This window comes from Botrytis fragariae (assembly GCF_013461495.1).
Source record: "Botrytis fragariae strain BVB16 chromosome Unknown tig00000012, whole genome shotgun sequence".
Taxonomy (NCBI): domain Eukaryota; kingdom Fungi; phylum Ascomycota; class Leotiomycetes; order Helotiales; family Sclerotiniaceae; genus Botrytis; species Botrytis fragariae.
In genome coordinates this window covers 23,791-39,646 of record NW_023500989.1, presented here as the reverse complement: position 1 = coordinate 39,646, position 15,856 = coordinate 23,791, and the positions used below count along the sequence as shown (strand labels likewise).

The 15,856-nt window shown below is 41.8% G+C and overlaps 5 protein-coding genes across 5 annotated transcripts; 2 read left to right on the top strand and 3 right to left on the bottom strand.

Annotated features, from left to right (window-relative positions):
- Positions 1-147: 147 nt before the first annotated feature.
- Positions 148-929, top strand: Bfra_002218 (putative glutathione s-transferase protein; the record flags this gene model as incomplete). Its single annotated transcript, XM_037332640.1, has 2 exons — positions 148-195; positions 294-929. 2 exons carry the CDS (start codon positions 148-150, stop codon positions 927-929), a joined length of 684 nt encoding a protein of 227 aa, XP_037194768.1.
- Positions 930-1,693: 764 nt separating this feature from the next.
- Positions 1,694-3,312, bottom strand: Bfra_002217 (putative cyclopropane-fatty-acyl-phospholipid synthase protein; the record flags this gene model as incomplete). Its single annotated transcript, XM_037332639.1, has 6 exons — positions 1,694-1,804; positions 1,860-2,147; positions 2,266-2,502; positions 2,556-2,840; positions 2,959-3,030; positions 3,079-3,312. 6 exons carry the CDS (start codon positions 3,310-3,312, stop codon positions 1,694-1,696), a joined length of 1,227 nt encoding a protein of 408 aa, XP_037194767.1.
- Positions 3,313-5,056: 1,744 nt separating this feature from the next.
- Positions 5,057-6,175, top strand: Bfra_002216 (putative thioredoxin reductase protein; the record flags this gene model as incomplete). The annotated part of the gene is made up of 2 exons (XM_037332638.1): positions 5,057-5,499; positions 5,593-6,175. The coding sequence occupies 2 exons, from the start codon at positions 5,057-5,059 to the stop codon at positions 6,173-6,175; spliced, it is 1,026 nt and encodes a 341-aa protein (XP_037194766.1).
- Positions 6,176-10,256: 4,081 nt separating this feature from the next.
- Positions 10,257-12,330, bottom strand: Bfra_002215 (putative lipase 2 protein; the record flags this gene model as incomplete). Its single annotated transcript, XM_037332637.1, has 3 exons — positions 10,257-11,320; positions 11,382-11,907; positions 12,040-12,330. 3 exons carry the CDS (start codon positions 12,328-12,330, stop codon positions 10,257-10,259), a joined length of 1,881 nt encoding a protein of 626 aa, XP_037194765.1.
- Positions 12,331-13,775: 1,445 nt separating this feature from the next.
- On the bottom strand, positions 13,776-15,420 carry Bfra_002214 (putative giy-yig catalytic domain-containing protein; the record flags this gene model as incomplete). Its single annotated transcript, XM_037332636.1, has 3 exons — positions 13,776-14,799; positions 15,025-15,157; positions 15,321-15,420. 3 exons carry the CDS (start codon positions 15,418-15,420, stop codon positions 13,776-13,778), a joined length of 1,257 nt encoding a protein of 418 aa, XP_037194764.1.
- Positions 15,421-15,856: the final 436 nt, after the last annotated feature.

Genomic DNA, 15,856 nt, shown 5'->3' with positions numbered 1-15,856 from the left:
TGGCCTCGGAATGCGCAATCCCGAACGGGAGGAAGGGAAACATGAGTCCGGGAAGCTGACGACATGTATAAATCGTGACACCTCATCTGTCATCTAACGAATGATCTTCTCATTAATGCCATATGAAAATTTAACACCACATTGATCATGGCGTCTACAAACAAACCTGGACTTCCAACCTTCCACCACCTCAATGTAAGTGGGCCGGGCAATCATCCCGTCGGTCCCAACCTCCAAACCAACATCACCCCACCAAATGCACCCATATATGCTGATGCCATCCCTTCATGTAGGACTCCCAATCCCAACGAATCCTCTGGTTTCTCGAAGAGTTAGGAATCGAATACAACCTCGTATGCCATACACGCGTTGAAGGTCGTGCACCACCCGAGCTCAAAAATGTTCATTTCATGGGAAAGGCCCCAGTTCTTGTTACATCCGACAATGTGCCCATCGCAGAGAGTAGTGCAATCCTCGGATACCTGATTGACACGTACGATAAAGATGGTAAATTTGCGGCACAGGATAAAATTCGCGATGAGAGTTTGTCGTCCTTCGCTGGGTCGACTGTTGGGACTATCGGAATGATCGAGTTGATATTTGATATCGTGGCAGCAAAATCTCCGTGGCCAGTATCAATATTACTCGGTGGTGTCAAGTCGAACGTACATAAGAGTTTCACCGGGCCGGAATATGCAACTCAATTTCAATATCTGGAGAAGGAACTGACAGATGACTGGTTCAATGGAAAGAATTTAGGAAGGTCTGATGTGATGCTGAGTTGGCCCATGGATTTCTTGGCTGCAAAGAAGTATGTGGACTTCGAGAAATACCCCAAGATTTCCCAGTGGAGGAAGAGGATACAAGAGAGGGATGCTTGGAAGAGGGCAATGGAAAAGGGTAATGGGTATAATTTGGCAGAGATGTAGAGGGGAATTGTCTGTTGTTTTTGCTGAAATTGTCATAAGAGCAGCGAGTAATTCTTTCCTACGTACAATTGTCTCAATTTAATACTGCATTGATGTTAGTACGTCTGATGCTTATGATCGCATTTTCGCTTTTCCTTTGTAAAAACATCTACATTCCAGGAATACCGTGATTTATGCCTATGCATCAGGTATTGGATAGGATGGAATTGAAGTTGAAAGTGGTTATGTTAAGTCACTAAGTGACGGTATAAGCAAGTGTTTCTCTTGGGAGCCCTTCGGAATTATTATGAACTTTGCCCGTACTCATCGAGGGGTTGTAGATTGACTTATCGGGTTCAATTCACGTTGGGAAGAAGGTTTTGCGAAACACTCATCTGGCGATATTAACCTAGACATTAACGTTAAATTCTCTTCAGAATTTCACACCTTTTTATTCTATTTCATCATGTCAACTTTGTTTTTGTTTCCGGGGGGCAGTATACCTTGGCTGCTATCATTATTAGACGGTCCGCAAGTAACTGAAGTCTCCCTGAGCATCAAGAGGAAATAACATAGGCGCCTGCCCTCGATCACAATTTGCATACATCACCAGTCACATAAGCCATGGAGTTTGTTAATTCAGATGTATTCCACGCAAAAACTCATATTAGTACCTATTATAAAATTCAGGTTATCAAAAACTCCATTCCACACATTTATTATAACTTGGTGTTGTACAATCGCTGGCAGAATCCTCACGTCCGCCATTCAGTGTCTCATGCCCATTAAAGTGGAACAATTCCACTTGGGGACAGAACTTGTGGCCTCTTCGCAGTAATTACATGGTTTCCTAAGATACCAGCTCGGAAGCCTGCTTCGCAATAACTAAAGTAACCCTAGAACAAACATTAATAACGGTTGACTTCTCACCACGAAAACTTAACCACTTACAATCCACCTTCTTTGGAAAGTTTCGAGATCTAATAGTGTCATGTCTCCTCTTTCTTTCATGTATAACAGCTTAGTCTTATCCCAGTTCCGGATAAAGCTTTCCCTCCATAAACGCAAAGTTCGCACATAATGAGGACCTATACTTTGCACACTTTCGAGCTCTAGAGAACCAGTAGATCCCGCTTCAAGGCGTTCAATGATCTCTCTTACGGTGGGGAGATATCCTCCTGGGAAGATGTAACGCTCCATGAAAGTGTCGATCTTGGATCGAGTTTGGTGGAAGCCCTGCTGGATAATCAATCGCCATACTGATTTTAAACAATGAAAATTCAACTTTTGAAGATTTCATCACCATAGCCAACTCAAGTGGCTTCGACCGGACAGCTCAAAGGGTGTGTGAACTGACCTGATTTGTTTCGGTTGTACTTTGTATTACCATGATTCCATTTTCTTTGTTCAACAATTCGCTAATCGTCCTAAAATAGGTCTCCATGTACTCCTCCCCAACATGTTCCACCATTTCGACACTGATTATCCTATCAAACCCTGCAGGACTAGGCTTAGGAGTCTGCCTATAGTCGCAAAGCAATATCTCAATTCGATCTTTTAATCCCGCCTCTTCTACCCTTTTCTCGCCCAGAGTCTTTTGCTCAATTGACAGAGTTGTCACTGTGACTCTACATCCAGTTTTTTCACAGCTTCGATAGCTAGATATGCCCATCTGCCTCCAATTTCGAGGATGTGATGTTCTGGCTTGATATCCGCTTTATCAATAATATTGTGCACTTTTCGTCTCTGTGCTTCCTCGAGAGTTTCTTCTTTACCAGTAGTATCCCATATTGGACACGAGTAACTCATGTCTGGGGATAGAAAAGAAGAGAAAAGTGCGTTCGAGGTATCGTAGTGGGATGATGCGTTCTGGAGAGCGCGTCGACTATCATTTGAGGGTCTGAAGAAGAGTTTTTGAATACGAGGAATTATCTGCAGAAAGATATTACCAGTTCCGAAAAGTGCATAATTTTGTATGTATATCTGTGGTTTTCTGTTGTGAGCCCAGACAATTTTAGCTTGATGGGGTTGGAATCAGAAGCCCACATACGGAAACAAGAGCAACAAGATCATCACACTCCAATTCTCCTACCATTAATGCCTCTGAAAATCCCTTGAGAATCTGATTATTATCTGCGACGAGAATTCAAATATGTTCAATGAGGCTCACCAAATCAGCATTGATAGACATTCGAGTCCAAACGTTAGGGCTATTAATAATAACTGAGCATTTGGGCTCGCTTGAATCGATCGACTCTGTCGATGTGTTACCGAAAAGTCTCGGTTTCGTCTCATTTTCATCTTTCATTGTGATGTATAGTCTTCCATATTTAATGCTGGAGAGTGTTCGGAGAATGAATGAACGATTGAATGACGAGAAGTGAGAAAGAATTGAATTTTCCATTATTGTTATAATTGTTAACAAGTGTGTACAGTTGTGTTTCGAATACAATCAGCAGTATAAAATGGAGTGAGAGGAAATCAGATGATTTAAATGTGGTTGGTATCTATGATAGGCAAATTCAATCCTGTATCTATAGACTGCGCAACGGGTAACTGCAGAGCAGATTATTGGTCTTGCAGATAATCTGCAGATTACTGCTTGCAGTGCAAACTTATTGAAAAGTTCAAACAAAAGATCTACAGGTAATTCTAGAGCCTATTATTGATCTAGGGTTAGATCTACTGGATTCCCTGTTCGAAACCATGCTTATTCGTCATTTTTGAAATTCGGTATCAACTAAGATGACACAATCTGAACAGACATATAGAACTGACTATAATTTCTTTATAGGATTCGAATCGTCTATCTTCAATATCCGGGGTGAGATTGGTACCAAATCTTGAGAGGGACAACATTTGATGTATATGGTATGATATACACCAGCTAGATCTGGGTCCGTAATCAATCAAAACGATAGCGAATAAGCATGTTAAACACTTGACTTGGCAGCTGAGTTTACTAAGCTCATATTTTCTTGTTACAGCCGATCCTTTGGATAACATCGTATCTGATACTGCACGTCAACACAGAACACAGGGCGGGTCATTGGTGTATGCGCGGTATGTTCCTGAGAGAAGGGAAGCGGCTCAAAAAGCATGCAGTGAAATGCTAATAATAGATTTGGGTTCAGGGACTTCGGAATGTGGGAAATATTGTGACGGCTAATGTGATCATTGAAAATCTGATATCTTAGATTGGATTTGCGAAATATATGGGTTTCTTTGTTTCAGTATTTTGAGCTTTTGTAAATCTCTAGATCCCGTCTGATTGTTCAAGGCTAGTTCGTAGTCTGGAAAATATGATACCCGCTCTGTTTAGCCTTTTCAGCCACTATCAGCCCGTGCTGTTGTTCCTATAATAGCGACACTAGGAAGAATCGCAATGTCAATCATCAACCGCTCCAAAAGGATAAACATCCCCGCAGCAATGTTGGCGACCACCGGATCCGCCTGAATGTCTCACCTAAACATCGAATCAAACGATGCAAACATGCAGCCGGTACACTAGGTCTTCCTCATCTCCTATGTCACACACATCCTTCATCAAGTGAGCTCCGAGTGAAAAAGAAAACGTTGTCAAACCAATGGTAAATATTGTTACACCAGGTAGTGAGTGGCTATTTGTTCATACCAATAGATACTTTGAATATTCCTCAGCCTCTCAGATTACAGACTAATAACATAAACTGCATGGTTCGAAGTACCGACTTAAGCCTGTCACAAGACTTTAGTAATCAGCGTTCTTAAGTTTTGTGATGAAACTCATTTGCAAATGGATGTTATTAAGAGAACCAGTCATTAAAATATTTATTTAATCAATCGTGAATAATTCTGAGCTTACATCTCAGCGTTTGGAATGAGCAAGATGAACCGGGGAGTAAATGGATTATTGATGCCCGAAAAGTCCCCGAAAAGTCCCCGATAACACAGCATAAACTATCCGAATAGACCACAAACAAAGTCACTAATCTCAACCATCAAAACATGTCATATTAGTCGAATATTTTGTGTCCGAAATATTCCCAGCTCTGAATATAAGGACCAAGTGCAAAGTCATTTCATATATTGTGATCTGATGTCATTAAAAGCAATCAACGAACATTTAAGTGAATCATTCTATACAATTGAAAAAAACATTACAATCCATGACTTCGACTCACCTTACTATGCCTCCAAAGTCAATTGTAGACGTCCTGATCATTGGAGCCGGCCCAGCCGGTATATCTTGCGCCGCCTCTCTTGCGCGCCTTCGCCATACCGCCATTGTATTTTCCAGCAACAGATTCCGGAACGAAAAGTCTAAGCACATGCACACATTATCTACATGGGATCATCGAGATCCTTCGGAATTCCGCGCTGCTTCTCGAGAAGATATTCTGGCCAGGTACAAGACCATACGTTTCGAGGATGTAAGCGTTCAAACTATTGAGAAGATATCCAAGGATGGAGACGAAGAGGGGAGGGATATCTTCAAAGCAATCGATGACACCGGAAAAGATTGGTGGGGAAGGAAACTTGTTCTTGCTACTGGTGTGAGAGACATCATGGTGGATATTGAAGGTTATAAAGAATGCTGGGTTAAAAGCATGTAAGTGCACTTTGATCACTCTTCCCTGATTGAATGTTTCCGTCCGAGCCTTATCACAATCTATTATTATTTCCTTGACTAAGATTACTACAGCTTTCACTGTCTTTATTGCCACGGTTATGAATCTTCTCCTGCGAAGTCAGCTGGCGTACTTGCAATTGGTGACTGTGCGTCACCTCATGTAGCTCTTCACCTAGCTCGCCAGGCACTTCGATTGTCTGAAAACGTTACAATCTATACGCACGGAAACGAGGCCTTAGCTGAAGAAATAGAAGCTGCAAAAGTCGCTTCAAATCCGAATATCAACTCCAAGTGTCGCAGTAAAATCGAAATTTGCAAGTACTCGATTCAGAAATTCATCCCAAATGACAATCCATCGTCTGGCCTCACTATTTCTTTTGACAAAGAAAATGTAGCGGGATCAGAAGATCATACACACGCGTTCCTGCTTCATAAACCAGTAACTGAGCAGACCAACGATCTTGCTCATCAACTCGGGATCGAATTAACCGAGCAAGGAGATACTAAGGTCACGGCGCCTTTTAACGAGACGAGTGTAAGAGGGGCTTTTGCAACTGGAGATTGCGCGTCAATGTTAAAGAATGTTGTAGGTGCTATGTATAGCGGGACTTGTGCTGGTATTGGTGTTGGCTCTCAGATTCAAGGAGAAGATTAAACCTTTTTTATGGCTCGGAATAGCTATGCCGCTTATCAATCTCTATTTTCTACTCCCACATGCAACTTAACTCTCCTGGTGATCTTCAAGGCTGTACCTACATCCTCGTCAACACCACCTTCACTCATTGTATCGCGATCCATAATTTAACCTCCGCATTTAAGCGTTCCCTGCCCTACCAAGAAAACGCGGAAATAATCTCTTTCTTTCAATAACATCCCTTAAACGACAAACATCATCTTCATTACCTAAGCGAGTTCCAATATAGTACGCGAGTAAAAGTTCCAATTTCATGATATAAAATCTCACATATCGAGGTTAGGGATAAGTACGAAAGATGTGAATATAATACATCGGAATAATCTGAGCTCTCGTTATTAATATTTCTACACCCTTTCCCACCTTCAACAACGATGCCTCCACTGCCTTGCTTTCCTCAAAGTAAACCAGTGTTATTATCCGCTTATACTAATCATCAATTACTGTTGTTTGAGAAAGATACGAAAGACGTAACACCTAAGATCTGTAGGTCGTAAATGTCTATATTTTATTCTGTCTAAAGAGCTAGCTATTCTACAGATGACGGGCCCTAAATAAGGACTACTGAAAGAACTAGTCTCTTTCGTATTCGCTTAGTTTTCGTCCGGTAGCCATTGAATTGAAGTCATTCACCTACGTTCACACAATTACTCCTCTGTAATATTGTCTAAAAGGCCATATAGTTTATTCACATCTATTTTTTCAAGAATAATCCGCTCCAAAACAGCAGATAGAAGCTACGTCGTTGCATCAGAGACAGAGACGTAATAAAGATGTAAAAGCAATCAGACGAAAGTCGACATTTCTCGATTGTGTAATTGATATAACAATAAAATGCAGTGTGTAAGCACTGGACTTTGGTGCCACCATTATACGCCAAAGACATCCCTTCGGCAACTTACAATTTTTACGAATATGATTTTATAAACCAATTACAGATTGATATGGCAAGTGTGACTGTATGATTTATAACATCTCACGATATTATATGCCTAGAATAGAACCTTTCATACCCACAACACGCGTTTGGAACTGACCTAAGCGATCTTTATCTGTTACTATTCCTCTCGAGAATCAGATCCACACATCCACACTTCCACCATCCACAATTTTCTTATTCACGATACTATTGATCTTTTGATCCCCATATAGTTCTCACTCGTAGCAGCTAATAAAAATCCCATCACAGAGAACTATCTAAACCTTCCACTTCACACTATACCTTTGAAACTATCACTCATCAACCATTCATCCGGTTGGACCAGGTGCCAAGCTCCTGGGTCTGTGCACCAGCTCCATAGATTAAGGAAAGGAAGACGCACATGTTTACAGTTAAGAGTTTGTAGAAAGAAGCTTTCAAAAGAGAACTCAAATATCAATGTTATGAAAATCAATACCTTAATACCGTTTACAAAACTATTGTCGGATTTAAATGAGACGAGACAAGACGAGACGAGATGCAGAACCAACATTGCTGAACGAGGATCCTGACAATAAAAAACACCCCCTCGAGATATCATCAACAAGCTAATCCGTGAAATACATCAAGCTCAAAGTGTACAACAACACCCTTGAACTTCATTTTCTCAGTTATGCCTATATACGTACTCATCACTCGATCAAAGATGATGTGTTTATAAACTTACAAATTGTTGATTCTTCCACTCTTCTGATAAGATATTCAGTTGTATTAAAATACTTGAAAATGAACATAACCACGAACCACAATCTCTAGTGCAATGCTGTTACTCATCTCTATCATTCACTATCCCCCTTCCCCCTCCATCCGCGGAATTCTCGAAGCGAAGATACGTGGTGCAAATATTTGTAATTCTATTATTCTTGAGATTTTTCAACTCTTTCTTTCATAGAAACTTCACCTCTACATCTTTGCAACTACCAATTGGGATCTGAGACAACTGTAAGTTTTTGGATGAGAGAAGAGCTGTGGAAATCATGAATAATGATATTTTCCTCATTTCGTGATTCTGAATTTGATATTCAGATCTCTCATCTCTTGTAGTGGAAGAGCGATAACAGGAAGATGACAAGATGAGCTCCAGGGATCTTGTTGTCGAATCAGTAGGGACAATGAAAAATGGTTATCATTGTTATGGCTGTGCTACATTCTTGCTCCCGACAATTTATCGTTCATACAAGTAACTTTTCCTTGTATACTCTGAATATAATCCTCAACCACCGCTTACGCCGGAAGACCCGTGAGGGGGAGAGTAAAGACTATATGAAAGTAGTTTTATTCTTCACCTGAGGGGCCATCTCGCAACATTCTATGGCTTTATATCTATATCTCATCTCTAGATCTCTGTTACCGATGCACTATTTATACAACATAATGAGAAGTCTCGGGCCCAAAGTCCAGGAAGTTCTATTTGGCGTGGAGAACTTAGCGAATGTCCTGAATACGGCAGGGTTGGTTTTACTCCTTATTGACCTATTGATTAACACACTCACTTCTCACTCTCCACTCCTCGATGACTCTCACACCGCCTTACTCTCTCGATCTACACATAGTCATCTCTCCTCCCTTCCCCCTTGTCCCTCTCCCCCCCTCAAGTTTCTCCTCAGAATCTCTATAAACCCTCTACCCACTCCCATCACAACCCCAAATCTGCATAGCAAAGACATAGAAGACGCTGAGGAGCCACGTCACAACCACCCCGTGTATCTAATTCGATGTTATTACTTGAAAAATTTCAAGCGGGTCTTGACTTTGCATTTAGAAGTTTAGAGGATTAGAAGAATTGAGCACAGAGATGTGAATTGGAGGATTAATACTGTCATTTTATCCAGGATTCCACTGGCTGTCGGTGAATCGTACTCACCATCAGCGAACTCGATCACCGCCACTTATTCCTTTTCATCAATAGTTCAGACATCAAATAAATACCCACAATTTCTCCCCCTCTCCTTCCTGATCTCTTCCGCCCTGACTCATCCCTCCCAAGTACTCTCAAATTCTCCCTCAGCTTCGAACCCAAAATCGAGCGGCAGACTCTGTTTCGGTCCTTTTCTGCGTTCCATGATGAGTTGCGTCTTTTCGGAATCAATAATGTCGAAGAGATTGATACCTTTATAACTCGACTCAAATCTCTAGCGTGGTAGATTGGAGTGCAAGTAAAGTTAGGCGAATAGAGTAGAATGCGTGGGGGTGTTAGTAAATCATGTATGTACATGCATGAATGTATCTTCTCCCTTCTCGTTGACTCACCAATACAACAACTGTCCTTAATATCACTCCCACGTACCCCTCACTACCTCTTACCTCAATCCCCAAGATCTCACCTCTCACCTCTCACCTCACCAATCCCCTTTCTTTAAACCCCCGTCCGCCTTTCAAGTCTCCAACAAACCACCACCACCACCACCATCACCTCAAAGTAAAAAAAGAAGTTAAGAATTCACTCTCGAATTCACACTCACCTCATCTCCATCTAACTTTCAAGCTCCATATAACTCATTAGGCATAAAGCGTGACGTGTGAGGCACGAAGCACAAGATATCAAGGGAATAAACACTTTACGATTTCAATAAATGACAATCTCAACATTCGTAATAAATGATACTAACAGTCAATGTCAAACATCACTCAATCCATCGACGACAAATTTCGCAAATTAAAAATCACCCTCTTGTTTCTATTTATCTTCATTCAAATGTTATTTTAATTCAACATATGCGAATTCTAGTTCTTTACACTTAGTAGAAATCCCCAAAATCGACTCCTTCCACTATCTCTTTATGAGTTCAGTCTTGTAGTATCCATTTCATACTGGTGGTATCTATTGGATACGACTTCTATCTTGGGATGATTTAATCCAAGTCGGTATCGATTTCGAGGTTTCCGTAAGTTGTACTTTGTAGAAATAATCCGGAGATTCACTGCTAATTTCATGTTCATTCCGGTTTTGAAAATCGTGTTCACTATCAACTTTCATTCTTGAAGAAAAATCATTCAAATAAAAATCATATCTCATTATTCATCTTTTCTTCAAAAGCGGTATAAGTAACTCCCCTCTCAGATTTAAACCCCATAAACATCCAATGCATGTTCATTAATGTACGCAATTCCTTCTTTTCTGTAGGTATCATCCTCAGTATAACTACCCGTAACATTAAACACCAAGTTCTTCTCCCCTTCCGTGGTATTGCCCGCATAATTAGGCCAGCTTACTCCAGTCTCCCCATTTGGAACCCCGTGAACAATGAACCCTACCCATCTCTGACTCATTTCCTGCGCCAAGTCAAAGTAGTTTTGGGTTTTGTTCGCGAATGGATCGACCGCAACTAAAGTATCATATCCAAGTCCTTGAGTATTATTAAAGACAAATACTACCTCTTGGAAATGGGTCGATCCAGTAGAAGCTGGTACACCATTCACAAGGACATCGAATCTATAGGTGTAGACAGGCACGCCGAACTTGGTCCAAGAATGGGCGGTAAGACGTCGAGGCCCTTGCATGATGACATCTCCCATGTAAGCGCAAACACGACGGTATTGAAGACCGACTTGTGCTGTTAATGGGTTCTCGGGTGTGTAAAGCTCGGGATACATATCGAGACTTGGGATTCCAACGCTTTGATCGTTGGGATAGAGTTTCTGGATCTCCAAATTGGCATCGGAACCGGTGAGCAATCCGGTGCTGTTTAGCAAGTCCGAGAATTCAGAGTCGCTGTTAATTCCAGTCCCGTTGGGTCCATAACCGGATCCAAAGGCAGTTCCTTCATCGGTATTTGTACCGATGAGATATGGAACTCTGACGAAGTTTCCAGAGGAAAGTTGTTTGCTGGGATAATCGGCGATGAAATCATTATCGATGTATGGGAAGAAAGGACCGATGCCACCAGATGTTGTATTAAGTGCTGCATTCATCTCTGAAAAGGGAAGTTTACGGAGACATTCCAGGGAATCTGTAGAGGTAGTGTTGAGACCGAGAAGATATGCACAAGTTGTGTTTGCGACGACAGACGTGAAGAGTTTTTGGGGTGTTGTGGAGTTATAGACACCAGGGTAATCGGTTGGGAAAAAGAGAACTGCTGGACCACCTGATTCAGAAATTGCGGCGCGGAATAAACCATCATCTCGTCCTATTTATTGTTAATGAGTGTCCAGGTAGAAGAAATGAGTCGAATAAATAGAGGAACAAACCATTGTAAGCTAAAACTTGAGCACCAACACTAGCAGCTCCAGCACTTTCACCCCAAATAGTAACCTTATCTTTATCTCCTCCAAAAGATTCGATATTCTCATTAACCCATTGTAGGGCCAATCTTTGATCTCTGAAACCCAAATTTGTATTTCCAGTTTCTAACATCTCACTACCACCCAAAAAGCCCCATGCAGAGAGTCTGTATTGGATTGAGACACCAATCATAGGTGTACCCATATCTACACTGTTTTGAACAATGAATGATAGATTATATCGAGCATCTCCGGAGCCACCTTCAAAGAAACCACCACCGTGGATCCAAAAGGCTACCGGTAGTGATGCATTGAGCGGAACGGATGATGGACGGATTACGTTTAAGTAAAGACAATCTTCATCAGTTTCTTGTTCGAAATCATCTGATCCATATCCTACACAGAATGGAGGATATTCTGTTGCTGATTTGGAAGTGGTCCATGATTCATTTAGGCTTTGAGGTACGCGGAAACGGAGGTCATTAATTGGTGGCTATCGGTGTGAGCGTTAGTCACGTGTGAGGAAGAGAAGGGTAGGAAGGGGGATAGGGAAAGGGAAAGGGAGAAGAGGAAGGGGAAGAAGGGCAGAGAGAAAAAAGTACAAGAAAGATAAAAGATGACTAACCTGAGCATATGGAATTCCGAGGAAGAAATCTTGATTATAGTAACTATTGTGAAGTCCGGTGTATGAACCATTCTTGACCGTAACACTCGGTGCCGTGGAACGAATCGTAGGAATTGCCGAAACCAGAGGAGCCCAAAGGGAAAGGACGGGGATGAGATCCCGATGGAGAAACATGGCGAAAGAGGTGAAAGAGGTGAAAGTCAAGAGAATGAGGAACTTGATGGGAAGAGCTGCACCAGTGACAGGGCAATCATTGTGTATTTGTACTTTTCTCGCAAACTCTCTGCCCATTCTTGTTTATGGATATTTTCTTAGCCATCTTAATTCGCATCCATGCCCATAGCAAAGACTCGTGTGTAATGCGGTACACGAATGGTAAGATGATAAAGTGGAGAAGTGATGCGTGACGTCTAGATGGATTCGATGTATGATTGGATGGAATGAGAAAAGGTTCCATTAATCGATCGAATTGACGGAGTACATGATTAAGTGCCGAAGATTTACCTTTTATTTTCCTGTCAAGTGAAGGATGGATGAGAGGATGGTGGATTGTCGATGGTGGATTGTCGATGGTGGATTGTCGATGGTGGATGGTGGATGATGATGGATGATGGTGGATGATGGTGGGTGATGGTGGGTGATGGTGGATTGTCGATGGTTTATTAGTGTTAGATGCGAAGAAGGATGGGGTTGGGGTACAGAAATCTTGCAGAATTCCCAGAAAATTCCCAGAAAATTGGTGGACAGCGGGGTAAAAAGAAAAGTGTGGAGATGCGGAGATGAGGGGGATGATTGTTTCCTTGGATAGCCTGGTGAGCGTGATAACAGTTGAATCGGCAATTATGAAGTTTCCAGACGGGAGTGCACGAGAAGACGACTTAGATATTGAGAATCGAGCCAATTCTTTGCATTGATGGATGAAGAATGCAACCTCTCCATGGAGGCATTGAAAAATCCATAATTAATGGACAATTGATGGGCAATTATTCTCATTAGGTTTGACCTCGGGGGATGAACCTACAGATGAACCTACAGAGGAACCTACAGTGTGCGTACGATGTTGTTACTGGGTCGTGAGGACTCGTACCTAGCTAAGTAGACAAACTAAGTCAAGTGTCAATGTGATTGTGGGGTTAGAAATGGAGACGCTTGGGTCGCCGAGAACAAAAGACTTTTCTTTCGCCGATGGGATGATGGATACGGACATTGATCCTATCTCTCTATGAGGATATCAGTCTTGCCGATCTTTCTTCAAGGATATAGAGAGGCATACAATAATACACGAGGAAAGTTGTTGAATCCGCTCCGTCGAAAAAGTGTCGAATATCCTTACAAACAGCTTTTACCATCATGGAGAACGGATAACACCCCGCAGACAACGGATTCACGATGATAGATTTGACGTTGCAATTTGTTCACCGCTGGATAAGATAGAACAAATACATAACAGTAGCCAGAAGTGCACGTGAAAGTGGGAGTTCTACGAAAGAGCGAGAGCACAAGTACATACCTAATCCCCAATACGTATGCTCTCATCCACATATCACGATCCCTTGCTTTGCGTGCAGCTATCTGGTAAGTATATATGGAGTGTCGAATCCACACAATTCAATCGCACCTCAGATTCGAAATCATTAACTCACTCACTCTTAAGAATTGTGTTCCTGGATCGAAGTGGATTGTTCCAAATATACATAAAACCCTATTCAAATGCCGTTAAATGCCGTCAAATGCCGTCAGATCTCCAAATCATCTCCTTCATCTCCTTCGTCCCAATCGCTATCCTCAATAACAGTCATAAGCTTAGGTTTGGTAAAAGGACCGATTGTCTTCTTCCCCTTGAGTGATTTGCTGCTTTCCATACTGATACTAGATAGAGCATCGGAGTCGTCGGGATCAAGATAATCCATAAATCCATTCTCTTCTTGGTCGACATCTTGTGCAAGGAATTCGTCTGCGTCAAAGTAATCTTCTAATTCTTGTTCCTTCTCCTCTGCGTCCTCCTCATCGTCCTCAGCTTCCACAATTGCCTGAGATGTTGCAATGCCCTTCCCCTTCTTTACTCTCTTCGGTTTCAATAATTTCTCCACAACTTTTTGACCTCTCGTTCGAAGAGATAATTCCTTCACCACATCATTCCATCGAATTTCCGTTTGACAACCAGGACACATCCCTTTGACAGGAACCAATTGTTCACTCGATTGCTCATCCTTCTCGCCTTGAAGAAAATGTTGACTCAAGCATGTCATGTGGGTGATCGAATCACAATCTACCTTTGGACAAATGATGTAGAGACCCGAGTTGTGTCGAAGTTTTTGGTCGCAAATATCGCACGATTCTTTCATATCAGAATGAAAAATTCGTTCCCCTTTCCCCAAATGCGATTTGGTGTCCTCATAGGCTACCTTCAAAGCTTCAATTCCATAGGGTCGGTCTCTGGTTTCACCACCCTCGTCATTCACTTTTGATTCCGCTGGTGGAAAATCTGTAATGATAGGCAAAGTATCCCTCAGAGATCCAGTTGCCGCTTTCGACCATTTAAGCCAAGCTTTATGAACATCTGGTGCCAAAAATCTTACTTCTAATGGCCATCGTGAAAAAGATGGAACACTAAGTAAGATATGTAGGTTTGACAAGAGTGATTGAAGGGAATGTCGAGGTCTTTTGGGATGACCCGATCGTTTCTTTTGAGTAGCATGTGAAATTCGTGCTGATGGTGGGATATGAAGAGTTATGTGTGGATTTTGCCAGGCCCATCTGCTGGAGGTTAGTAAGGTGAGGGCGTAAATTGAGGAGAATCATGGTGAGTATTATTGAACAAAGGGATATCATAAGTAAAGGAAGAAAGGGTGACCAAGGTAATATAATCAAGGGGTATATATATGTACACATGTGCATCAAGCTGTTTCAACTGTAGAAACGTCAACTCTCAAGGAGTGTCACGTGGATATATCAAGATGTATTGTTAACAATCATGCAACTTACTCAAATTGTAGAGCGGCAATAGAGGTGGGAAACCCGGTAACGATACAAGCCATTTCCCATGGTCTTAAGTTACCTCGACTTGTCCTCACAGCGCCACCCTTTGCCAATCCATTATGTTGCCGAAGTCGTCTGACTATTTTTTCACGGGTTGAAATGTCAGAAAATGTAAGCTCACTCACACACTCTCGGGTTGTTATGTTATGTTGTGTTGCACGGTTACATCTGATTATTGTACGTGGTCATGGATTGGGATATTTGGGAAGATTTGGAAAGATTTTGAATAGCCTCGGACTTACCTGGGTTTGGAGTGGAACCAACATATAAAGCACTATGTCGCATCGTTGAGCGAAGAAGGTAACAACAATAAAATGCAGGCATTGGACGATCGATAGCCATTTGTTGATGAAGAGAACGAAGATGTACTAAAGATGTGTTTTTTGTTTTCTGTTTTTTTGATAATTCTCTTGAATTTTTCTTTGTTTTATTCCGATGCCTTTCTTGACCTAATTGCCACGCCACTTATATCATTCTCTGCGCACGATAAATGAATTTGACGATGTAGGTACTCGGTGAAAAGAGCGACGTGACAGGCGGTACGGGGTAAATTCCCCAATTCCCGGTAGTTCTATGCGAATAGTATATAGTATCAAGGAATGTCGAGTTGAAGTGTTTGATGTGTTGTGTTGATGTGTTGTGTATGGTGTGTTGTGTATGGTGTGTGTGTGTGTGTGCCTTTAATCAATAAACAAAATACTGTACCGACCTAGTACCCAGCACTCTAGACCATCAAGTCAGCATCAGCATCAGCATCCGCATCCGCATCCGCATCAGC